We start from the raw sequence: 26,446 nt of genomic DNA on the forward strand, positions 1-26,446 counted from the left end.
TCTAACCAGCTCCCATGAATGTGGTTTGAGCAGATAAAGTATTTTAAATACAGAATAAGGAAATGCGCTGGCATTTTAGTAAAGTGTGCACAATAAGAAGTGTTGTAAGAACAGGGAGTGTAATGAGGAAATAGGCTTTCAGTAAACAATAAAGAAAGTGATAGGGCCTGGGGTAATACCTCCTGTACTTGGTGACCTTCCACAGAAAGCAAGTATACTGTGGTTATGCTGAATTTATGTTTTTAAAGGTATTTAAAATATAAACTGACACGGTACTGGTAGAATACTGCTTAAATTTTTATTTTTTCAAATAGGTGCATTCTTCCTCTCCCATATACATGCATTGCCATTTTTGAGGACTGACACAACGCTGTATATTCTTAGATTGAGACTGAGCAGGCCAGCATGGGTACAGTTATTTCAGATCATGAAAACGTTGAAATGTCTTTGGAAAGTGCATATGCCTCTGAAAAGGAAGCTAAGAAAAAAAAAATCAAGCGAATGTAAAACAGTCGCCTGTGGACGCTGCCAGCGAGGTACAGAAAGCAGAAGTGTGAGAACAAGGGGGAAGCTCACCTGACAGGTAAATCAAGATAGAGAGAGTGAGGGAGACTACAGAAACACAGTCCATCTGAGTCCCAGCTTCACTGTGACAGAAGAGCCATCCCGGAGAGCATGTGCGAACAGAAGAATCTGGTGTTCGAGAGCTTTTTGAAGAAAAGGAAAGACCGAATGGTGAGTTTCTGTAAGCTTTCCAATCTGGTGTATACTAAAATTCTACTGGAGATAAGTGCAGCCGTGCAGCTTGAAGAGCAGCAGCAGAACTGTGGCCGTCTGGCAAACTAATTGCAAAAAAATTGTTTTTCTATCCAGAATGTGCAGTAAACTATCCAGAAAGCTTTTCTGTGTATGCTAGCTATTTCTAATTCTGAAGAAACAAAAAAGATACAAACATCTACAATAATGTACATTCATATATTAAACAAATGAAACCAAGTCAATAACTCATTTTAAATGCGCGATGTTAGATACTTTCTTTACTGTTTTTATGTCTGCTGCACTAACTTCGCAGGTAGACAGTCTGCTGAGTTTTACGAGCTGTTGCTGATCTTGCTGAGAAGCACGTCGGGTAGGGTAGCGTTTTTATAACCAGCAGTACCTGTCACAATCTGACCTGCGCTCCGCGTGTGCTGGCCTTGCTGGCTCAAAGTTAATAAACGAAACCACATCTCAAAAAATTAAACACCCATGCAGGTTTTCTACCTGCATACAGGTTTAACCAACAGTAGAAGTAAAGGTGTACCTAAGGTAAGATAGCTTTCCACTCCTAGGTGTGGCCTGAAGTGTTAATTGTGTTATTATTACAGTGCCAGTGCACGGTGAAAAAAATAAAAAATGAAGCTTCAAAGAAACTCCAACAGTGAAACATGCAAGTGTTATAAACACAACTGTACTGTATTAGTAAACTAGCTTGAAGGAGTTGTTATGTTATTGGTCTGTGTACTGCCTTGCTAGTTTTGTACAGTTTCTTTGTATTTTAGAAAATATGCCCGATTTTGTTTAACTCTTTGATTTGAAATACTGAAATAACACAACAGCGTCCTGACCAGATCCCAAACAATGCGGGAGTCTGTGATATGAACTTCAGAACAATTTGACTGAGCCACAAAGCTGCCTCGCTTTTTCCAGTCACTGCAGGACATGCTGTAAGGCTGTGAAAACAGAAGGGCATTGCAGAGGTCTAAAAACAGCCTCTTATACAGGTTGTACAAAGCTCCCACCATGTCCTAATGCCCTCACTCAAGACAACGTCTCAGCATTTCAAACACCTGCTTGTTAACTGAAGCGTTTTGTGTTGCAGAAATTGACATGGGCAACCTACTGGTTCAGGCTTCAAAACACCACCTTGTTCTTCTACACAAAGAAGAAACTTGATGCCGTGAGTGGGACTCTAGATTTAACTATCTAAATATCTTCAGCCCAAACCAATATAATGCCATGTTTTAACAATGTCTTTGTTTCCTTCATAGTCTCATCTGAGAGGGCAGTACTACATATACATGGCAAGTACAGCTGAAACAACACTACTGAACAGACTGGCTGAGCGTTGCTGTGCTGCTGATGTCACATGCTTGTGAGCAGTGTGTGCTGTCTCACCATTGCACCGGCATGCTTACAAACACCTCATTCATGATGCTGTTGTAATTTAAAAACAACCCCTTAATGCAGTATACCAAGATAAATGCATTTAACAGTGTAGTAAAGCATAGTTAAAAAAAAAAAAAAAGTATGGTAAACTACAGTAACTGTGCAGTACATGCAAACAAACAAAAAATACAATAACCGATTGGTCCCAAATAAGTGATCTAATATCAGCCTGCCCTTTAGGAAGCAGTGCTATTACAAGCTCACACCATATTCATAGTAATAGACTGGAACAATACCCTTTTCATTTGAAACTCGGGTCACAAAGTGCTGTTCATTCCTGAACACCGCCCCCTGTTAACAGGTGCAATCGGTGCGTGAAGTGAAAGCTGACGGCCAGCACCTGTTTGAAATCACAATGAAAAACGGGAAGAAGAAGCTGCTGGTAAGTGCGTGAGAGATGCACAGCATTCTTTGAGCTGGGCTGCTTCCAGTGGCAGTCCTCTGTGTGCTGTCCTGTCTCTCACATGCATGTGGATGGTTCGATCAAGGTTGCCTTCATTTCCCTCTTGATTTTTTCATGAGATGATTCTGAAAGATGTAACGCCCCAAACAGGTTTTCAAATGATGCCGTATTTTAAGAGGTGGTAACGGCAGTGGATATGGGGTTGAGGGGGAGGAGGAATACTGTGTGACCAGCTTTAGGGGAACGTAAACAAACTGGACTGTCAGCAAGGCCTGACCTCTGAACCAGTCAAGTGCACCGCAAAGCTGAACAGTGAGAGAATGCAATAAGCAGATGCTGGTTGCTTGCATTATAATATGTTAAATAGAGTAAAATGGGTCACTGCTGCTTGAGGTCTCCGATTGCTCTACAAAGCTCATGATCCCTCTGGTCTCTGCTGGTTTCCAGTCTGCAGAGACGGAGGAACTCCGGGCACTGTGGATAAAGTTCCTGTGGAAAGCCATGCAGCTTCCAGGACCCGGGAGAACACAGTCTGCCTGCACATGGTAAGCAAACAAGCAAGGGAGTGACCAGAGATCAGGGGGAGAGGGGCAGTCCATTAACAAGGGAGTGATCGGGGGAGAGGGGCGGCCCATTAACTAGGGAGTGATCAGGTGGAAAGGGGTAGTACACTTTCATGGGCTTAGAGGGAGGTGAGGTTGGAGCTTTCCTACCTGGTACCATGGGTTACGAAGGAGCTCCTTTAAAAACGAACAGCTGACGGTTCTCTGTAATGATGTTCCAGGCATGACATTCCTGATCTGACGCAGAAAGCCGCTCTGAGCACGCAGAGCAGTTCCGATGAAGACAGGCTGAGCTCTACCTCCTGCTCCTCGGACACTCCAGAGCCCCTCGCCCCCTCCAGCAGCTCACCTGCCACAGGTAAGAAATAGCAGCACCACAAACAGGCTTTCATGAGCTGTGGTTTAAAACATAATACAGAGTTCACTGTAGCGTAACAATTTCATAGGAATGGCTATCATTCTATACCTATTGAAATGGGTAAAGCTTATTAACTGTTAATATGTAACATTTTAAAAATGGGTTTAGTTGGGTAGTGACTTGTTGATCATTTTCATTGTGTGTTCTTTGTTTCCTAGGAAACAGAATGGACAGTGAAAGCATCTGCGATGTTCCGAAGAGTCTGTTAGAGCGCTCCACTGAAGAAAGCAGCAGCACCAGTAAGTTACAGTATACTGTGTATCTCCTGTTGTCGCTGGTATCTCAATGAAAGTGGGGGAAAAAAAGAAAAGTGATTCCTAAGTATCCCAAATATCTTTCCTGTGGCGGGTTTTATGCTCCGAATGTTGTTTTCAAAAGTTCTGGTACTGGATGCAGAAAACTCAGTGTGTGAACCTGATCATATTGAACTGTATACAACTCTAGTGTAAATATCAAAGCATGACAAGGATTGAAGTATTGTGATGTTGTTTAATGTAGTTGCACAGAGCAGAAAGCTATTGCAAACTAGCTTACTTGAACCAGCTCTGAACTTTTCCTGTGTTTTCATGCAGACCACCCACACACACAAGCCCAGGCTAATGACCCATTCTATGATGGCGATGGTGGCATCTATAACATACCCACGTCTCGTTCAATTCATTTAACGTCAGAACAGCCCTTTACAGGTAGACAGCTGCAATAGCTAGGAGTAATTATTTAGAATTCAGGCACTACATATGCTTCAGGTATTCATATAAATATTTGGCATAAAAAAAAAAAAGACACCTAGTATTTTACTGAAGTTTTCTCCGTGGCTGTAGAAAGTTGAGATGAGGGAGGCTGTTGATTGAGTGTAAGAGCCTCCATCTCTCTGTTAAGAGCTGAGGGAGGCTATTGCATCAAGTATTAGTTCCATGTATGCAGAGTCTGGCAGCTTTCTACATCTTTTTAACTGATATTGAATGTACTGAGATAAACAAATCCTGTCTCAAGCAAGATTTGTTTGCTTTAAATATCCACAAAATACACATACATCATGAAGTACTATGTCTCTCTTTTTTTTAATTTCCAGATACCCAGTCAGCTATTGAAGTCGTGCAGCTGTTGGATGACATTAAATCAGGTTTAACCTTTTCCAGTGCAGGTTGGTTACATGAATAGCTGTGAAAGCTGACGAGTGAGATCACATGATCATACAGCAAGCATGGTGTTCTGTCATAAAACACAAACAGTGTGGCAACAACTAAAATGAATGAAGACTGAATCAAATGCAGATGTGCCACGTGCTTCACATTCATATGCTGTGACTGATTCCTTGTGTTCTTGTGCACCAAATAATAAAAAAACACACTTTACAAAGGACTGTTGTTATTGACAAGGGACATCTCCTTTTGTATTGAGATGGAGAACAGGGAACTTGTTTCTGAAAGCACACACACAGGACTGTAACAAACACAGGTCTAAGAAAATTCATTATATTGGCACTTCCATTTAGCTACACATACACTCCCCATAGTTTGCAAACAAAACTAATGATCTTGTTACACGGATAAACTATTAAAAATGTACAGTATGGACTGTATGAGCTTCACTTGTGCATTACTGAGCGCTTACCTATAGAGTATTAGCCAATATTCCCGTCAATCAGCCAGCGTGTACAGTAGATGAGGAGAAGAATCCACCCGTCACTCCCTGGACTAGGTTAGTGACGTTACATGCAATCGTCCTTATCAACACAAGGGGGAGCAAAAGTAATACTCCAATCACTGTTACAGTTGCTGAAACGCGGTAAGGAGGTTTGCAAGCTGGTATTGCATTGGACCAGTGGTTGCAGTATTTCATGAAGTACTTGGGCAGGGAGGGGGCATACTGCTGTATTATTGTAATATATTGTTTACATTTGAACAACACATTGATCATTAATGATTACGTATTGCTTTATTGATGTATAAATATACTCATATATTGTTAAAAATAAATATCAATTCTAATACCCACATTTTATTTTCCACACAAAAAAAGAAAGATCTGGACAGCAATGCATAATGTATTGCATTTCTTAATGCTGTCTTTTGAGGATGGGTTGTATGGTTGCTAAAAGTGAAACTCTTCCAGACTGTTTCTCTGATTAGCAACAACCCTTTCATACAAAACAGACATTTCAAAATGTAAATAAACCAATGTTTTTACATTATCTATTGCCACATGTTTTTTTTTTTTTTTTTTTTTTTTTTTGTTGTTTTTGGAGGGGGGTTATATATATAGATAGATAGATAGAGATTTATAGATAGATATAAAATTGCATTTTTTTAAAAAAATGATGACCCTGTGTATTAAAATACGTCTAAGACAATCTGTTCAAGAATGCTTAGCAAATAAACATCAGCCCCATTCTCTAATTAGTGAACAGTTAGTTGTTATTAAAATGTGATACCAAAGGATTTCGAAAGGAAGTTACGAAACAAGCAACTGGCAAGAGTAACGCGTCCAGGCAGCTGCATTCGACACTGGATTGTATTGCCAGGGTCCTGTAACCATGGCGAGCTGAAAAACAACTACAGCAGAAAACTGTCACAAAACTGTCCGGTCGAGCAGACAGGACCCTGGCCGGAGCCATAGGGTGAAAGGGTTTTTTTTCCCCACTTACCAAACACATGATGAGCATTAGCGATGCAAAAAGTGTGCACGAAGTGATGATTCACATGGGCAACAGCTTCACAATTTACCGCCGACAAACCTCTAAAGATCTGAATCCAGGGACCCGGAGCGCCTCTACTGTCCGATAATATATACAGAGATGAAAGGTACTGAAGAATTCAAAGACCAATACCTGCCCCCTACATTCAGTGAGGTGTGAATTCAAGGGGCTGATAGGCGGGGAGACTCTGCACTGGACCGGCTGGGATCGTAATGTTTTTGTAATTATTTTTTTTTCTTTGTTTTTGTGTGCAGTTATTTGGGATCCTTGTGATCGGAGCCTCTCTCTCAGGAAATCGGATACATGTGTTCTCCCTCATCACACATCCCACATCCCACTCCGCTAACTGTGAATTCGCACAATTCAAGTGCCTCTGGCAGGCTTGTGTCAGCGTTGTGTTACAAGGTGTTTTTCACTTTCAAACAAAATCCAAACATGCAGTAAAGCTTTTTTTTTTTTGTGAATACCGAAAAAATATATAAATAGATTAAAAAAAAGACTTCTATTATAAACAATGAAGCAGTTCGTGAAGTTGTACGCTCAGTAATAAATTTGTTTCTGCTGACGTCTCGATTTATATTTTTACAGACAGAGAACCTATTGAAAAACTCAAGCAAGCTGGCTGTGTCCTGTAGCCTCTCTATTCATAAAACAGCACGGTGCTGCAGGCGTGATAGATCTCATATCGCAATTGTCTCCATTACAATACGGCATCGCCGTATAACCCCACCCCTGCAAGGAGATTTAAAGGGGCTCTGACGAAAGATCCCAGGGGAGGAAGGGTGGGTGCCTAAAGTCCATTACTGTGCAGGAGTCAGCCGGGGCTCTGCAGTCCGGTGCTGCCGTGGAAAGGAGCTGGGCGCTCGCCTTGCTGGAATTGTTTACTCCAGCCAGAAGCGCACGGAGCTGTGGATGCGTGCAGGGAGCAGACACAGGGTGGGAGGGGGGCAGCTTCTCTATGAAAGGTACGCACTATGAATGCGGAGACTGCCGCTTGTTTTTATTTAGTCCTTTTTCAGCACTTTCCCATTCATTGTCATTGTTATTTTCATAACCTTACAAAATATGTCGTACACATTTATATAGACAATCTTTCATGACAACTTAACATAAACATAAACGTTTTCTCTCTGCAGGTAAAAATATGTAGCCAGCCGAACAGTTCGATTCCCGTTTTGCCCAAAACCGTGATTTCCCATCCCTCTGCTCTGCATTAGCAGATTGCTCCAGAATGGAACAAGCTGGACGTTTAATAACACCGTGTCAGAGACTGGAGTATACAGTACGGATTGTCGGGTCCATACACTGGAATCTGTTTCCACCAGGTCCAGGGTTCGGAGCGGGTTCGGAGTTCGACTCTGCACCGGAGAATGACAGAAGGAAACCAGTGAAGATCGCTCGCATCGATACTGTTTGGGATCGCGAGTTTCTGATGCATTAGACGTTCCAAAATAAAGTGAATCATATTTATATGAAATATTAAAGGTTAATAACATGTTGAACACAGTCTGCAGGGGTGTAGTTGTTTATTAGTTGTCAGAGCTGTCTGAAGTATAGTCCCAGGACTCTCTTTTTATTGTGGGGATACAAAACGATTGTGGAAGCTGATCAACTGCAGAACTAACTCCTCCATTGAGCTCGGCTCACACTAGCGTCCTGGAGACCGGTGACACCGTGGGACTCTGCTCACAGCGAAGAGATAATGGGGATTGTTTACTGCGTTTTAAGGATTTTGCAGAGAAGAGAGGTTTAGCAGTTTCGCATTGCCTGACCGCTTCCCAGCCTCCATGGACCCAGGAACGAGAGCCGGACCGAGGGAAGCCCACGCCAGCCCCTCCCCCGCGGTTGCAGCCAATGCCGAGGGAGACGCTATTGAAGTGCTGGAAAGCACAGATGTACTGCCTATGGCTCCCGAAGATGTAAGTTTCACCTTAACACCTTCTAGTAAAGACTGAGTCTGTGTCACCTGCGTTACACTCTCTCTCTTTCTCCCCCCCTCCCTCTCTCTTAACGAACCACATGGGTTTAACCGTTTACTTCCCAAATATTCTATATGCCATCACTAAATTCCATTATTTGACATTCTCTGACAACCTGAATGAAACACGCGTGGAGTTCTCCGGATAAAATGCCCGATGCAGCTTGATAGTTCAGTCATCACGCAACGTGCACAGGTGTGTGCTGAATAAACGAATAGGTGCAAATGAGGATAGGGATAGGGGGGTGAACATATCTCACCAGAGAACCAATCTTTAATAGAAAGTCAAGATTGCATCTCTGAAACTGTATTTATGTTATGAGGCAGGGATGGAAATAATACTCCTATTTATAGTAAAGCTTTTGAAATGATTATTTTTGTTTTGCTGGGTGCTTTATACATTCAATACATTATTATTATTATTATTATTATTATTATTTATTATTATTATTATTATTATTGCATAGCAGTTTCACACACCCCAGGTGTTAGCACAAGCTTGATTAGCCACAGTGTGTAGGTAAGAAGCTAAGATGTGTCTTATTAAACTCGTAGTAAAACCAGGAATGGATCAACCTGCTATGCAATGGGTGTCTTATTGCCTTCCCTTTATAAGGGGTATTGCAATGTGAAACTTGCATAAAATGGGTGAGTTTCACATTTTAAAATATAATAGGAAAAAAAGTGACAAAGGCAATGAAATGTGAAGCTAGTTCCTCTTCCACCCCAGCGCTCTGCTGCTGGTCCTGCCTGGCTCCAGGTGTGTTTCTGCTGATCAGAGCAGGTGAATCACGCAGTGTCCTGTTCTTACAGATCTTTCCTTTTCTCCCCTCTCTTTACCTGCCCATTAGCACTGGAAAACTCTTTTCGATCAGGTATGTGATCCTCTGTGTTTGTGTTAGCCCTATTGAAACCTGGCTGGCCTCAATGTTTGTGTTAGCCCTATTGAAACCTGTCTGTCTGGCTTTGGAACCCTGCTAACTCAGAAAGAACGAATCTGCTCAATTAGCAAAGCAACTGTGCAAAATGGTGGTGTGCATCTTAACCGTATCAATTTCCTCTCGAAGGTGTAGTGAGACAGGATTTGAGTTTACTCTAGCGTCCATTTCACTTCCCACCTCCTCATTGCACAGCTGTCTCTGGAGGTCCAACACTGTACAGTGACCTGGATGACCTCAGAGTACCAGGACTGCGTTTGTGCGCCCCTGCTTTGTGAGGGTCCTGCTTTACTGAAAGCGTGGGGCTGCTCAATGAGCCTGTGTTACTGTCCAGCACTGGGGCACCCGAATACCTGCGGGCCTCTGGAGGACAGGACTGCTCTACAGTGTTGTACTCTCAAAGCAGACTGGGAAGAACATCTTCATAGATTTTCTGCACTGTATAATATATAATATGAGTCATGTTTTATTCAACAAGAATCATTTTCTATACTCATTTTGTAACCTTAACAACTTTTTCCCCTGGTTGTTAACTTTGCCTCTGGTGCTCTATATTTGGTTATGCTGTTGGTCTTGTTGCACACTAATACACTATGTCATTCCCTCCCCTCACGCACGCACACACACAAACACACAAACACACACACTGTCACACACACACACGGTTCATAACAATAAGAAACATTTCCATCAATCACACATCTGCTATCTTTATATAATCCCGCAGAAGTTTTTTTTTTTTTTTTTTAGTCATTATTATTTGCAAGTGAAAGTAGATCTAAAAAGCCTTTATTGTGGTGGGATGGTTTGTGACCCTGATACTGGGATTGACCCCCACAAATGCAATTAGGAGGACATCTAATCTCATTTACACTTGTCAGCTTTCACTGCCAACTGGCACAATGCAGGATACAAAACAGGAGCACAGACTGGGGGACAGAGCGCATTAATCCTGCAGAGAGAGAGGCGCCAAGGCAGCACCTGCCCCTTACCCAGCCCTGCCCCTGCCCCGCTGAGCTGACAATGAAGACGGAGCCGAGTCGAGCCTCGTGTCAGCCAGCCCCTTTCAGGCTGGAGGGCCATGGCACATGCGATTAATGAGCGCGGGGAGGATCCTCATTGCGGAGGGGTTTTAGACAGACTTCTCAATCCTCTCTCCTGTCACTTTGCGTTTCTCAAGTGGAATTTCGGGGGCCACCGTCTGACTGCTGTGCTTTTTGTTCTTCTGCAGCCGTGGCTGACCTTTCGTCACACATCGTTAACCTCTTGGTCATCTGTTCTCGGCGTGAAGTTGAGCAATCAAGTTAATTACTGTGGTGGTTCTGAAGGATGTTCCCTTATAAAAAATACCATGCTGTAATATTAATACTGCAGGAGATTGTTAGCAGTACAGTGATTTTATATAGCTTATTCAATACGGCATTTGCTTGTTGTACTACCTGTCTGCCTGTCTTGTCTTGCTAAGACCCCCTTCTAAAGAAAGGAATGATATCGTAGATTATTGGTAGCCTGTGTCCTGGTTCATTTCCAGTAAGCTCTGTGAAGTCGCTGCTCATTCAAGCACAGCACAGCTGGCAGTGGTGAAGCACAATGACTCAGTCACTGCCCTCCTCCCTGGGCCTCAGTAATGAATCCACATGGCAAGGAGTGGCATTATTCTCTTGCAAGACCAAATGCTTGTCCTGGCTGCAATAGGATAATACACAAGTGAACAAGAACTTGTAATTGGTTCGTCCTGAAATGCAAAACATACTGTACAAACAAAAAAAACAAACAAACTGCAGTATTTGTGATGTTTCCCTTGGTGCATCTTTGAGCTGGATTGATTGGCCAATTACATTTATTTGTTTTTGTAAAGGGCCCTGGGATGCTGTGCATGAAGAGCGCTATATAACAGTTCTAGTTATCAAGGCGTCCCAGGGAATTCACATGCCAGTGAGTAACTAAGTAATTAAAGTAGAGCTTTTATAATCTTCTGACAGTGAGGGGCCGCAGAAGGCCCCCTGCTACACGCTGGTTGGGTTAATCAGCAGGGAATTTGATATGTAAATGACCCTGTGTTCACAATTAGCGTAGCAGCTTGAGACAATGCCTCGGGCTCCTCGAGCGCTGGCCCTTTTGTTTGTGATAGCGAGGCTCGTTGTTTTTTAATGAAGCATTCCGAAACTTGCAGTGGGCGCAGGGATTATAAACAGTCTCATTTAGGAGCTGGAGTGCAGGGGATTATCTTGAAGCACCTCTGGAGAGACAGTCTCAGGAGGTGGCACATTGTTTTGTCGATTTTTGCTTTCAGTGACTCAGAAATGTTTCCCATAAAACCCAACACGCTGTATTGAAGCATGTTGACAGAGCAATTGTTTACCGATGTCAGTGGTGTGAACAGAGTTTCCTGGCTCTTTTGTTAAATGATAAGTACAGCAAGTGAACATTTGTGTTCAAAGCACTTACTGGTATTGAACAAAACAATCATTGCAGGAGTTTACTGTCTGGTAGGAGAAAGCGATCTGGTGACCATAGATACGGGTGTTCATGTAGTTAGAAGTGGGTGGATGCAACTGTGCGAGTTGGCTAAAAAAAACAAGTCTATTTAAAATATAAAACTTCTATAAATCTGTGCCTGAGTAATCCTCACAACGATGCCATTGCTCGCTCAGACTGGATTGCGTAACTATAAAGTTAAATATCTAAATGTTTTTGCCACCTGTTTACATTTCACGGCAGGATGATCAATCAATCAATCAATCAATCTTTATTTTATATAGCTCCTTTCATAGTGGACCACCATCACAAAGTGCTTTACAAGATAGTGATGAACAATGCATAATACATTAAACAAAGTGAAATACAAACCATAAAAAACAATGCACATACATTAAATACAGGCATATTACACTAAATACAAGGCTAGGATGTGAGTTCTAAACATTGTGGATGCGCGTGTCATACAGAATCATACCAATAAGATGGAGTGAAAAACCTGAAATAGCAATTTACACAACAGCCAATAACAGATACCAGGCTTAGAGAGCATTGAAAGCAAGAGAGAACAAGCGGGTCTTGAGAGTTGATTTGAAGCGAGCGACTGTGGGAGCTGCACGCACTCAAGCTGGGAGAGAGTTCCAGAGAGTCTGGGCCATGAAGCTAAAAGAGCGCTCTCCGAGCGTGGTGCACTTCTGCTTGGGTATAACAAGCAAGCCAGAGTCAGAGGAGCTCAGCTTGCGGGCAGGGACATAGCAGGTCAGCAGGGTGGAGAGATACTCTGGACCTCTGTGATGAAAGTTTTGAAAGTAATCCTGAACTTTACAGGTAGCCAGTGCAGCTGGGCAAGACAGGGGAAAATGTGATCATGTTTTTTACATCTGGTAAGGATCCTAGCAGCGGCATTTTGAACCAGCTGCAATCGGTTTATGGCGTGTGATAGAAGTTGCAGTAGTCGAGAGGAGATGAATGCATGACGGAGTATCTCTGCATCCAGGAGGGAAAGGTAGGGACGGACCTTTGAGATGTTTCAGAGGTGGTAGAAGGAGGATTTGACTACAGAGGAGATTTGGGCATCAAAGGAGAGGTTACTATCCAGAAGTACACCAGGGCTTCTTACAGTGGGAGAAGACAGAAGCAGACAGTTTCCGAGGTTCAAGGCAGCAATACTGTATTGTGATTCTTGAGTTGAGTTTTCGATCCTACTAGAAGTTGTTCAGATTTGTTAGTGTTGAGCTGAAGAAAATCAGCCGACATCCAGGCCTTGATGTCTTGGATGCAAGCTGAGAGCCGGACCATGGCAGAGGGACATCCAGGGTCTAGTTTTAGGTTTAGGGTGTCATCTGCATGTTGGCGGACAAGGTGACCCAAGGGAAGCATGTAGATGTTGAAGAGAAGAGGCCCAAGAACAGACCCTTGAGGGACAACGCAAATGACCAGGTTTACGTCAGCACTGCTTCCATCATAGAAAACAGACTGCATGCGTCCAGATAGATAAGAGGACAGCCAGGAGAGACAGGTTCCAGAGATCCCAGCATACTTCTGAAGGAAGTCTAGAAGAATGCTATGATCTATGGTATCATAAGCAGAGGTTAGGTCAAGGAGGACAAGGACAGAGGAAGCAGCAGCATCAGCATTGAGCAGGAGATCATTTACAATCTGGAGCAGAGCACTTTCGGTACTGTGATGTGGCCGGAAGCCAGACTGCAGAGATTCAAGCAGATTGTTATCTGTGAGATGTTACTCGGGCAGTCTTGAGGGCAGCAGAAACCAGTCCTGAGACCAGGAACAGGTTGAGAGTGAGCGTAATGGAAGGAGCAAGATCAGAAGCACAGAGACGGACGAGATTTGTTGGCCAGGGGTCCAGGGGGCACGTGGCAGTAATTGATCTGAACAATACGCTGGAGACACTAGTAACGAGAGAGGAGAGCAGGAAGAGAGAGCAGGAGGGGCAATGGGAAGGGAGTTAAGGTGGTTGAGTACAAGACTGGGTTTGTCACAGGAGAGCGTAGAATAAATGGTATTTGGTTTACCATGTCCCAAAGATATGAGTTCAGAGTGCCAGGTTTCACCTAGACAGAGAAGATCACGATTGGTATCAGTTGTAAGTTTGTTGAGAAGCAGAGATTTGTTAGTCACAGAACGGCAATTTAGGAAGGAGAATGTACAGTTTGTAACAGGCAATACAGGGGGAGAGTGAGTTAGTAGCGGTATCTGAAGCAAGTACTTACCAGTGTTCATTCTAGGAGAGGAGAACGAGTGAGCACGCTTTGTCCAGGGGATACAGACATTAGGTGTCAAGGTGGGAATGAGACCTCTGGTAGCCATTAGGAGAGATAAGAAAAAAGGGACTCGCTCAGACTGTCACAGCTCAGACTGCCCTTGCCCTTAGACATCTGGCCCTTAGACATCTGGCCCTTAGACTGCCATAGCTCAGACTGCCCTTGGACGTGTGGCCCTTAGACTGCCACAGCTCAGACTGCCCTTGGACGTGTGACCCTTAGACTGCCACAGCTCAGACTGCCCTTGGACTTGTGGCCCTTAGACTGCCACAGCTCAGACTGCCCTTGGACATGTGGCCCTTAGACTGCCACAGCTCAGACTGCCCTTGGACGTGTGACCCTTAGACTGCCACAGCTCAGACTGCCCTTGGACAAGTGGCCCTTAGACTGCCACAGCTCAGACTGCCCTTGGATGTGTGGCCTTTCGACAGCTGGCACTTAGAATGGCTGGCATTGTAAGACACTGTTTGACAATTTATACTATCCTGTAGGGTTAGAGCAATATACTTAACAAGTTTCTAATCAGCAGCACAATTCAACAATAAGGAAAATTAAATTACAATTTTTAAGTGCTGTCTGCTTACCTTAGCAACCAACGATTTTAGTTGTCAAAGTAACTGTAATTCACTTACCTATTCCATTGTTGTTTCAACTACTGGCACGGGTTTACAGCCAGCGACTGGGAGCACACGTGTTCTTCAGTTACATTCACAAACTGTTGACGCTTGATAGCACACGGTTGACTATACACCCTCAAGAAATTGGGTTAGTGGGTTACCAAATGGTGCTCAGTCATGCTCCAGCCAAATTTCATGATCTCAGTTTGTTCTACATTTCCTGCGATTGTTTATCAACCCACTTCTTTCTCCACAGATAGTGATCGAGTCTCGCTAGACTTGTGGACGCAAGCTTTTGTTTGTTTGTACTGCACCTTGGCTTCTGTTCAATGTACAATTAAACAAATAGTACAAAATAGCCGACAACAGCATGCTTAAACAGCAAACCTCTTTAACTCTGAAATGAGAACAGCTTTTCATTTAAAACAGGATTTGTTCCTCCTGTGGGAGTACGAAAAAGGCAGGATCAAATGCATTGCAAAGTTAAGTGCTTAATTAGATGAAATAAAATACAATCGCTCAAATATACAGCCAAAAGTGCAATTTGCCTAATTGCAAAGATGTGTGTGTTTTTTGGCTATGTTTTTTGTGATCTGGGTGGTCCAGTGTGTTTTGTTAAACTGGTATTTAAGTGATTCCAGTTCAGTTTCTTCTATGTTAATTATAGGTTCACTTTACGGGCAGGCTCAGGGAGTCGTGCTTTGTGTTTGCCCGGCGCGTGACTGGCACGGTCTGGGGGTATCTGCTGCCCAGGCAGCCCAGGAAAAGCTCATTGGTGTCTGACCCTAAAACAGGAGATAGTAGTGTTGAGCCGGGCAGCACAGGATCAGACAGTCTGGCAGTCTGATAGTCTCTGAATCTGGGCTTGATATTTAATAGCAAGGGCACAAGCATCAGAGAGCGCAATGCCAATCAGATGTGAAGTGGCTGCAGGTAATGGGAGGGAGTCAGGAGCACAGTGCATTAATGCTAGCACTAGAATAACGTGATTGCAACATTTCAGTCTCTGTGCAACAATTGGCTCATCTGCAGAGAATTTTGTTCTGGTTCCCATAGCAACAGACGGGAGCTGCCCATCTGGCCAGAACCTGTCTGGTCTCATCATTTCATGCTGCTGCTTACAGTTCTCATGATGAAAGGACTCTTTATTATGAATTCCTCCCCAAGAAATGCCTGAAAGTTTATTTTCACACAGGTAATGATTACAGTTATGCTGCATTAGTTAGTCTGTTAGAATAGCAGAGAGACCTCCCCCAGCCGGACTCTTCCTTCAAGAACAAATTTGTCAAACTTATCCTAGTTTCTGTAATGTCAGTTCCATGATGTCGGTGTCATCATAGGTTTCAGGTAGAAGCAGACATTGGCGTTCATGGATGGAAGGGGTGGGGTGGGGGGGACGACACATTTTTTAGATTCCTTTAGAGAGCACCCTGCAGCTTTATCCTTGAAGCACGTGGGAATGCACGGTGATGACAGGAGAGTCTTAATAAATCACCTGTCACCTGACGTGAAGCAACAGTAACAGAGTCTTAAGGGACAGTATACTGCAAGGAGGGATGCTCTGATGTCAGAACTAGCTTTTATAGTCTGTACCCCCCCCCCCGTACTAGTGGCACTGGAAAAACCCGGTCCTGCCCCAGTCTGACCAGTCCTGGCTTGAAACAGATGAAAGGATTGTGAGCTGGAAAAACGCTGACATTAACATGACTCACCCACACAGCAGCAGGAGCCTCCGAAACATTTCATTCTTTTACCAGCTTCTGAGCTCTGCTTCTGATTGGCTAACATGGGATAATTGAACAGCTGCTGCTCCAGTGCTACTCCACAACATCGCAAGCTCCTTTCTCACAGCACTTGAGCAAATGGGGGGAGGAGGCGCCTTGAAAATCCAACGCATTCACATTTTAAAAAGGCTGTGGGGTGTTTTTCAAATGTGCCTGAATAATCCAGGTTATTAAGACTGTATGAGTGCTGATATCCTTTCGGGTGAGCAGTGCAGTAAATGGAAACTGTACCTGGGGTATCTAACAATTTTTAGTCTGGCTTTATGGCTCTTTCAAGGTGCATTGAGGTCTATTTAATTTCTCTGAACTCATTTCTCTGAACACCCCTGTTGTTTGAATTATTAAAACAGAGCCTCTTCTTTCTAAACCAATAGACATGAACTGCTAGAAATGCACTGTTGGATTCGCGAGACCTTGCTACAGAAAAGGTTTTAATGATCTAATGAATGGGGGTGTTAATATCGGCTGCCCTTCAGATAATGTGAACAGACCCCTCTGAAGATCCCGCAGGAAATCCCTTTGATTCATGATGTCATTGGAATGATTTAAAGGATTCCCACTGGAGAGGGAGCTGCAGCCTGAACAGTGTAATCCAGTAAGATCTGTGATTTAAAGAATGCAAGCATTAAACTATTGGAAAAGGAGCTCGGAGAGCCACAGCTGAACTGCCTGGGCAGACTGCACTGAAGGCCCTGAAGTGCCTCGTTAGGGTTCACTTGCCTTTTGGTTTCTCTCGACTGCCACGCGGTTTGCTACGGAAACTTTTCGGCGGTGTTAAGACCTTCACAATACTCTGCCATGAAAGATACTTTGAAAGGTTTCCCTAGTAGCTGTGTGTCATTAATCTTTAACATCAATAGTGCATTGAAATCTTAAAAGGGAGGCAAGAAATCCTGAGTAAATAAAGCGCATCTCCTCAGTACCTTCACGTCCGTCTCTGCAGTCGGAAGTTATTTAATAAGCGATAACATCTTGTAGAGCTTCGACTGCTTGTCTAATTAGAGTTCATGCCAATTCGGCCGCGATGACGAGGCAATTAATTAGTCGACAGTCGGAGAGGTCCTGCCAGCTGCCACGGCTCAAATACGTTTGCATGGAGCTGGAGGGGGACACAGTTGTTCCTTTGATTTCCCTTCAGCTGCCTTAGATAACAGGAGAGCTGAAGCCAATCTCCCGGGTTCAGTGACAAGCAGTGGCAGGATGTTATCAGTTTGGTCTGATCTCTGGATACAGTGTAGCTTGATCTGATCTCTGGATACAGTGTAGCTTGTACACAGCTTGGTCTGATCTCTGGATACAGTGTAGCTTGTGTCGGTACACAGCTTGGTCTGATCTCTGGATACAGTGTAGCTTGGTCTGATCTCTGGATACAGTGTAGTCTGTGTCGGTACACAGCTTGGTCTGATCTCTGGATACAGTGTAGCTTGGTCTGATCTGATCTCTGGATACAGTACACAGCTTGGTCTGATCTCTGGATACAGTGTAGCTTGGTCTGATCTCTGGATACAGTGTAGTCTGTGTCGGTACACAGCTTGGTCTGATCTCTGGATACAGTGTAGCTTGGTCTGATCTCTGGATACAGTGTAGCTTGTGTCGGTACACAGCTTGGTCTGATCTCTGGATACAGTGTAGCTTGTGTCGGTACACAGCTTGGTCTGATCTCTGGATACAGTGTAGCTTGTGTCAGTACACAGCTTGGTCTGATCTCTGGATACAGTGTAGCTTGTGTCGGTACACAGCTTGGTCTGATCTCTGGATACAGTGTAGCTTGGTCTGATCTCTGGATACAGTGTAGCTTGTGTCGGTACACAGCTTGGTCTGATCTCTGGATAGGTGTAGCTTGTGTCGGTACACAGCTTGGTCTGATCTCTGGATACAGTGTAGCTTGTGTCGGTACACAGCTTGGTCTGATCTCTGGATACAGTGTAGCTTGTGGTACACAGCTTGTGAGCTCTGGTGTCTTGTGTCGGTACACAGCTTGGTCTGATCTCTGGATACAGTGTAGCTTGGTCTGATCTCTGGATACAGTGTAGCTTGTGTCGGTACACAGCTTGGTCTGATCTCTGGATACAGTGTAGCTTGGTCTGATCTCTGGATACAGTGTAGCTTGTGTCGGTACACAGCTTGGTCTGATCTCTGGATACAGTGTAGCTTGGTCTGATCTCTGGATACAGTGTAGTCTTGTGTCGGTACACAGCTTGGTCTGATCTCTGGATACAGTGTAGCTTGGTCTGATCTCTGGATACAGTGTAGTCTGTGTCGGTACACAGCTTGGTCTGATCTCTGGATACAGTGTAGCTTGGTCTGATCTCTGGATACAGTGTAGCTTGTGTCGGTACACAGCTTGGTCTGATCTCTGGATACAGTGTAGCTTGGTCTGATCTCTGGATACTCTGGATAGCTTGTGTCGGTACACAGCTTGGTCTGATCTCTGGATACAGTGTAGCTTGTCTGATCTCTGGATACAGTGTAGCTTGGTCTGATCTCTGGATACAGTGTAGCTTGTGTCGGTACACAGCTTGGTCTGATCTCTGGATACAGTGTAGCTTGTGTCGGTACACAGCTTGGTCTGATCTCTGGATACAGTGTAGCTTGTGTCGGTACACAGCTTGGTCTGATCTTGGTAGCTTGGTCTGATCTCTGGATACAGTGTAGCTTGTGTCGGTACACAGCTTGGTCTGATCTCTGGATACAGTGTAGTCTGTGTCGGTACACAGCTTGGTCTGATCTTTGGATACAGTGTAGCTTGGTCTGATCTCTGGATACAGTGTAGCTTGTGTCGGTACACAGCTTGGTCTGATCTCTGGATACAGTGTAGCTTGTGTTGATATGCTTTCTTTACTCACACAGCAGCTGCCCAACAGGATTCCCATCAAAGCTGTGAGGCAGTCTGGATAGGTATCTCTTCAACATGTATAAATCCCCGGGTGCCAGTTGTTTGAACTTGTCGTGTTGGGCAGCATGAAACGTTTCAGATATCGCAGTCCTCTGCGGCCCTCCTCTTCCCCTATCGGTCATCATTCACCTCCCTACCACAGCATCCCTTGTAATAGTTTACCAAAGCAAAAGCACAGCAATGTGTAATAAAGCATAGTGTTAACATTGTAAAGCCCAGTGAGGTATGGTAATTAAAACATGTTTTAAAGGATAGACCCATGATACAGATAACCCGACCAGTCGTTCATAATAATCTGCAATCAGATAGATGGAAATGTACTGTTTTGCTTGTGGTTATGAAAACTGTCATGTTGTGGTTTAGTTTTTACAGACCGTGGCAGCGATTGACTCCAGTTAGACTCATTTGATTCTGTTCAGGCTGCAAACAGTTATTAAACTTGGTAGGCTGGGGCTATGTCTTAATACTATATCCTCACAAATCCTTGTTATTTGGTTCAGGATTAGCCCAAGTTAAAGGGAGAAGCAAAACTTTCAGAAAGCTGCCTACAAACCAGTCCGTGTCTCCCGATACTGTCCAGTTTGGATCTCAGTTACATAGATGAATATCTGTGTGTACTGGTTTAATGTCTCATCAGCTGCAGGCTTGGAGAATGTGCTGCTAAGACTGTAAGAAGTGACATAGCACTGAAGAGAGGGTGTTAATTAGATCAAGTGACTTCACAGATGCGAACCTATCCTGCAACGCATTGCACAACTCCTGCTGATTATTACCTAAAAAAAGAAACTGTGTTCATTTTAATATAACAAACGAGGCGTGATTCAGGTTTGGTAACCCGAGCTCTGTTTGACATGGAGCACTTTATTAGGGTCTAAGTGGAAGTAGGCGTTTAATCAGGAACGGGGCGCTCGCTTGCTCTGATGGCGTCGCCACGAACCCCCTTACCTGATTTCCTGCTGCATCTTTCAAGCAAACGAAAAGCCTCGCAAATCCAAATCATCTGCGGTTTTGAGAGCAGCTTCCCCTGCATGCATGATTTAAAAGGGAGCCCTAGCCAGCCGGCCTGGAACAATAAAGCTTTGCTGCAGCTGCTAGTCTTGCTGTTTGAGTTCCTGCCCTGATCCTCAGTAGTGATAGAGCTGCTTTGCAGACAGGTCCCTGCGGATGGCTGGGGATTATAGAGGTCACATTAAACTTATTGATGTTGCCAGGGAGCCCCGACCCCCACAGCAGCTTGTGGATTTGAGGAGCTGCCTTCCTGGGGTGATTGATTAGTGTTTGCTGTTCATTTCATATACTCAGTCTGCAGGATGGGAATAGGAGTCTGCTGTCTAATTGATTCTGTGACTTTCTGCACAGATCTGGTGACCGAATCTATTAACAGCTGAAAAAAATCCGGGATGGAAATTAGACTCCTATTGCATAGCAGTTTCACCCATTCCAGGTGTTAATACATGATTATCCACACTCATTTCCATTTTGTGATTGCTAAAGCCCAACCCTGGCTTTTAACCAGGTTTTAACCCAGCCCTACACAAGTGGCTATCAATTCCTATAGGAAAGGTCCTGACTATCCATTAGATCCTGATTCTAACCCTAACTAGCTCTTACCCTATCTGTGCATCACGACACACACTCGTTACAAAGATTCCTGAGCTGGGTTCAGTCTTTACAAGCTTGCAACGTTTTGTCAAAATTAAAACGTGACATCTTGAGTTGTACCTTGGATCGCTGTACAGGTGAAATTGCCTGAACTGTGCTTCCGATACCTTGGAGAGATAATTACGCTGATCCTTTTCTGAGGCACATTTATCTGTGAGTGTGCTGCTCAGCATTGCAGTGCCCTGAAGGGCGCTAGGTTACTACATTACTGCTGCGCAGGTAATTGTCCGTTCATCACCTTCCTGTCTATATATAGAGGTTTCAGTGGCAGAGGTGTGATTCTGTTACTGCTGCAGGGGATGGCTGGTTCTGGGCAGAGCTGGTCTTGCTGATTGAAGAGATTGTGCAGCTCTGGCCAAAAGTTTTGCATCACCTAAAATTTCAGGATTGCGTCATAATTAAAATAATAATAATTGAAAAACGCTGTAAAACGAGCCTCCGGTTTTATTTGCCAACTTGAAACTGACCCTAACCTGTCCTAGTAATTCATATAGCTACACGTGTGATCATGAAATACTGAGAGGACAGCACTGCGTTTAAATTGCAAAGGCTGTATGTACAAAAAGACTTGTAGTGCTGCTCCCAGCGGCAAGAGGGAAGCTTAACGTGGATCAGCTTTACAAGCTTGGGAGTTCGTGTGAGGCTGGTGAACCGGCTTCGTGGAGGGAGAGGATATAATGCCGATGTGGAACCTGCAGTGTAGCAGTAAATCATTTTCATTACACTCCTTTGGAGAGCTCACGGTCCAGAGAAATTCCGATTCACCCCTTTTTTATATGGAAAGATAACTCATTGGAATCTATCCTTGCATTCATTAAAATACAATGTCGAACGAAGCTGTAAATAATGCTGCAGAGTTCAATGCAGGGAAAGCGTTTCCCTGAATTCAGCGGGTTGATGCAGGTTTACACGTGCTTTCTCTTCCCTTTCTCGTTTTGAGAAACCCTCCTGTTTTAATGAAGGTGTAGTTCAATGTGTTTTAAATGTTTTAAAGGGCAGCACAGAAGCCAGGCAGCGCTACGAAATGGACAAGCTGAGCTGCTCCGTTTGGTTCCCTGGCTGGATTTGGAGCAGGTCTCAGGTCTCGGATTCCTGCCAGGAGCATTTCCAGGCTCAGGGCTCAAGCAGAAGCTTGGATTGATGCCGACGCACACCATTAAGCACTTGTGTGTAGGAGGACAGTCCTTCTCTTCACTTGCTGTGCTCGCTGGAGTGTGAAGTCCCCACACGCTGAGCAGACTGACTAACGAAAACTCAATTAGCATTGTTTCCTACGCGCTTAGAATTTGAAAAATGACCCATTTGCATACGACAGCAGTTTATTGGGTCAAAGCCAAATGTGAAAGGTGAGTCAGGGCAGTTATCAAGACAGCGGTGCCCAAAATTGACCCTTCCACTTTTGTTCCAACCCTGTTCTGAATTGTTTAATGAAACCAATTCAACCTCAATCCAGACCCTGCAGTAGTTGATTACTCATATAATTTTATCTGTTAAATCTGGAGTGGAATGGCCCTGCAGGACCGGGATTGGAAGCCCCTGATTTAGACAGTCCAATCATTATTTTGCCCTACGCCCGAGCAAATCTAATTTCCACGAATCACTGACCAGCTCCTGCAGTCACTCTCTGCTTCTGCTTCCTCTCCCTCAGTGTTTATGTTTTTATGTTCCCCTCACAGTTCTCCTCAGTTAACTGTGTAACTCCTCTGATTTTGCAGATTAGTTGCCCCAGGAGTACGCCCACACTTTGCTGTTGCCCTGAATCCTCCAGGGGGGGGCTTGGCTTGAAAGAGGAGGCAGCTTCATTGAGCCCTTTCAGGCAGCTATTTTTTTGTTGCTCGTGCCCCCCCCCCCCCCCCCAATTCCCTTAAGAATGCACTTTCTCAAACTGCTGGGAAAGTGTCACTGCCGTGTGTGTGTGAAAGGGGGGGCATCAAGACCACCCCCAAAGGTCCCTTTCACTCAAGGTTCATTCCTGAGATGGCTTTGGGATTTAATGTAGGGTATTTCAGTTTCTCTCTTAGAGAAGGAGGTCAGTCTAGAGGTTTCGAGAGGTGCTTTTATTTTCAGAGGAGGGGGCTCAATTGAATGTGAGGCGGGGGGGGGGGGGGGGGTGATCTCCTTAACCCCCCCCCCAATGCTTAACATGCCTTATCAATGAACTGCACTGCACATACTCTAATAAGCCTTTGTACTGTTTTAGTGAAGTATTTTAAAAGGACACCTTGTGTAGGAGTTGTCAGGGGGTTGTGGGTTCAATGACCCCCCCCTCCCCCCAGCACGGAGGTCCCAGCAGCCACATTGGTGTTTAATACAGGGAGTATTAGAGAGGGCAGCGTGCTGTGTGAGGGACTGGCACCAGGCAGTTCATCAGGCAGGCACCTCCAGTTGGCCCGTGGCATGAGAGCCATCCATCATTCCTAGTGCTTCTGTTATTTAGTGTGGAGAGGATGAGTCAGTGATTATTCATGTAGGGCACAGTGACAGGGGGAGAAAGTGAGCGATTGCTACAAAAACAAATAATGGCATGAAATATTCATGGTGTTAAACTAAAACAACTGATTGGTCTCGGTATTAGGGTAGCAATTGACATCGTTCCTCAGAAGGGCTAGAGGCTTTTTTTTATTACCCTTTGTTCTATGCTTGTAACCAACCCTATGCATTTAGCAGTAAAACAGTTAGATACGTCTATATTGGTGCGTCTATCTCAGAACAACTCTGAAACAGTTCCAGTTGAAAGTGGCAGCTGTTCGCTGCCCTTCCCCGCACCTTTGTGAATGAACACAGCTCCTCTTTCCTCACAGTCTCTCAGTGTAAGCAATGCTGCTCATTGCCTCTCACACCAGGGTTACAGAAGGAGGTGTGGGTCCAGGGAACGGCCCACTCGTAATGCAGTGTGGGCGTGGTTATTGTGGAAGAATACCTACAGCAACTTTGACGTGATCTAAACAAAAAACAAATAAACATTTCACATTTCAAACCAAAACAAAAGCAACATTGACTACAATGGTCTTTTTTCAGTGAAGCCCCCACGTTAGTCGTCCTTCATTTGCATGAGAAAGCAGAGAGGCAGAACGGCCCAGCTCTGCGCGAGTCTCTGTGCTCTGCAGGCCGGTCGACAGACATCATTCAGGCTGCTTCATTCGGAGAGGGGCAGGGATATCCTGGGACTCACAGCAGGTGGGGGGTACACAGAACAGGCCACCCACACTATTACCGGGTATCAGAGAATGTGTGCTGGAGACAGCTGTGTGCAGGTTACGCTTGGGTGAGCCGTATAGGCAGTGCTGTGCTGGAGGGAAACGTTGCCAGGTTGCTCATATTCCAGCCCCCCTATTGCTGATTCCTAATCACAATGACAATGAAATGAAAAGTGACAATGAAAAAGACAAAGTGTTGTATCGCTGTTATTAGACTAGACTAAGTGCCTATCGAAGTCTGTTGGAGCCCTGTGGTGAATGCACAGCTGCAGCTTTGCATAGTTTTGTAGTGGACGTTGAAATAAATGCAGCTTAAAAGATGGGCTCCTTTTCACAGCATCCCTATGATTTCTAGTCTCGAGGTTCAGACTGTACATTCATCATTGAACACATCCCATTGCTCCTGTAATTTAGAATCCATCACCGGTCCCGGTAGACATGCATCAGGACGCATTGATTTCTCTAGGCTGTTGAATCCATATCTGATTTAACATGTGTCCCTATAGGAAACTCTGTCTTTGAGCATGATCTGTACTGAACAGTCTGCTGTTCATGTTCTGAATCCCTTTCTAAGTAGTGCTTAGTGTGCTGTCCTCTGCAGGGATTGCCTCAGTGTTGGGGAGTAGCGCAGTACTGTAATCTGATTCCAGGTAGCATGCATTCGCTGTGCGTTTTCCATACTTCTAAGCTCCAGGTACTGTAAAAACCTGTTGTCAGCATCCCTAGATACAGCAGAGCAAGGTCCCAAACCTTAAAAGCGAGTCTGATTGTCAACTTCGTCAACTCTTAAAACCTCCCTGTATGTTTACTATCAGAACGGCTATAAATATTGACCAGGATGCAGGAATTGCGGTCAGTGAGATTTGCTTACAGGGTGCTGATCAAAGAACTTTTCATCTGTGATGGGTGTGTGTGTGTGTGTGTGTGTGTGTGTGTGTGTGCATTCAATAAAATCCCATTCATGTGAATCAAGCAGCCTGCCAGCCGTGCCTATGGGAAAGGATGGAGGGGAGGGGGAGACCCCGCAAGTGAAGTGAAAAGCAAAGTGGACCCCAGAGCCAATGGATTATAGCTCTGCTTTAATCCCACTGAGGTGACATTTTCCTTATTAATATACAGAATTCATGAAGAGGACAAAAGAGAGTCATGAAAGGGTTCAGTGCCACTCTGCTGGGGGAGAGCCTTGATTAGCAGCAGTGTGTCCCAGTTATGCAGAGGCTGTCTGTCTGCATGCTCTTCTGAATTCCAGGGTAGTGGCTCCACAGCAGCTGAGATGCTGTTTGCTTCTAAATAAATCGACTATCCCGAACTTGCAGGGGTACCAATCGATGATACGAAAATCACGCACTGCAGCAACTACTGGCATTTTTAAAGCTAAAATTAGATGTCATCCTTCAAGGGTGTGTTCAGTCTGGTAAAAAGTCAATATTGGGTTTGTGAATGCCTGTAGGAGGTTGCTGTGTTCGTTTTAGAGATGGTTTGTATTTGAACTCTCAGTGTAAGTTGCCTGTGCGCGCTGTTCGTTCTTATTTTAGAAAAGTGTGAAATCTGCTTGTTTGCACTGGCTGTATTAAACCCACTACGTCTTGGTATCGATCCGGTGACTGCAGTGTGTCAACATGCAGACCTGAAGCCATCGTTTCAACTCCGATCTGGGAAGTTTGCATGTCAACACTGTGTCGTAAGCATGGCTGAGCAGACACAAAGACCTGCGTCTTCCCAAGACCTCGCTCCTTTGTTTTACAATAAAACCTGTGAGCCTCCTGACAGAGTTCAGCCAGCCATTTCAAATAGGCATTGTGGTGCATAATGGGAATAACAGCTAGAGACCAAATTGTTTTTCTTACCCTGTGCATATATTGGAGCGTCTATGGTGTTTTCTTCCAAACAATACCCATTGTTTTATAACTATCTGGATATAATGTAAAAGAATCATAGCACAGTAAAGGTATAGTATTTCATTGATCTGTGTTACTGATATACGGTATCGTGTATGGGAGACCACAGTTAAAATAAATCCATGTTTGATTTGGGTTTGTCTGTGTAAGATTCCCCAGCATGCAATTCCATCCTCTCTTCCTGCACTGCCAATATGAAAAGCCTGTGATTGTTCTGTGGTAAACGGTTCACTACGAACCTTTAGGCTTTTCCTTATGGAATTATTTATTATTAAGAAGTATATTAAAGAAGTAAAAGACATTACCATGTACATATGATGCTTTTTATCTCCCAAATTTCTGACAATTCAGATCATTATCTTGTTTTTAAGAGCCCTGATAGGTCTGTCCTAAAGCTCCCTTTAAGTACGCAGTGTCAAATCAAGG

General features: G+C 44.3%; 2 protein-coding genes across 3 annotated transcripts in view; both read left to right on the top strand.

Annotated features, from left to right (window-relative positions):
- The first annotated feature begins 80 nt into the window (after positions 1-80).
- Positions 81-5,688, top strand: LOC121296137. 2 transcript variants are annotated; one of them, XM_041221377.1, is made up of 9 exons: positions 81-735; positions 1,862-1,939; positions 2,031-2,063; positions 2,510-2,590; positions 3,059-3,156; positions 3,396-3,532; positions 3,751-3,831; positions 4,165-4,278; positions 4,665-5,688. In XM_041221377.1, the coding sequence occupies exons 1-9, from the start codon at positions 676-678 to the stop codon at positions 4,751-4,753; spliced, it is 771 nt and encodes a 256-aa protein (XP_041077311.1). In that variant the 5' UTR covers positions 81-675; the 3' UTR covers positions 4,754-5,688. The 2 variants fall into 2 exon arrangements, with proteins under 2 accessions (XP_041077311.1, XP_041077312.1); XM_041221378.1 differs by lacking the exon at positions 4,165-4,278 and having other exon boundaries at positions 117-735; positions 4,665-5,686.
- A 466-nt stretch (positions 5,689-6,154) lies between these two features.
- Positions 6,155-26,446, top strand: part of LOC121296029 (rhomboid-related protein 3-like) — a 36,282-nt gene continuing 15,990 nt past the window's right edge. Inside the window, exons 1-3 of the mRNA XM_041221170.1 lie at positions 6,155-7,255; positions 7,427-8,209; positions 9,120-9,143. Coding sequence (XP_041077104.1) covers positions 8,078-8,209; positions 9,120-9,143 — 156 coding nt within the window. The 5' untranslated portion in view covers positions 6,155-7,255; positions 7,427-8,077. The remainder of the gene's footprint in view (positions 7,256-7,426; positions 8,210-9,119; positions 9,144-26,446) is intronic.

The sequence above is a fragment of the Polyodon spathula genome, chromosome 21 (genome assembly GCF_017654505.1).
Source record: "Polyodon spathula isolate WHYD16114869_AA chromosome 21, ASM1765450v1, whole genome shotgun sequence".
Classification (NCBI taxonomy): Eukaryota; Metazoa; Chordata; class Actinopteri; order Acipenseriformes; family Polyodontidae; genus Polyodon; species Polyodon spathula.

Excerpts from the sequence above, each read along its gene's own strand:
- LOC121296137 (XM_041221377.1), top strand. The coding sequence starts at position 676 with ATGTGCGAACAGAAGAATCTGGTGTTCGAGAGCTTTTTGAAGAAAAGG. Across the intron at positions 736-1,861 it reads AGAAAAGGAAAGACCGAATG|AAATTGACATGGGCAACCTA; the intron begins GTGAGTTTCTGT and ends TTTGTGTTGCAG. Across the intron at positions 2,064-2,509 it reads GGCAGTACTACATATACATG|GTGCAATCGGTGCGTGAAGT; the intron begins GCAAGTACAGCT and ends CCCTGTTAACAG.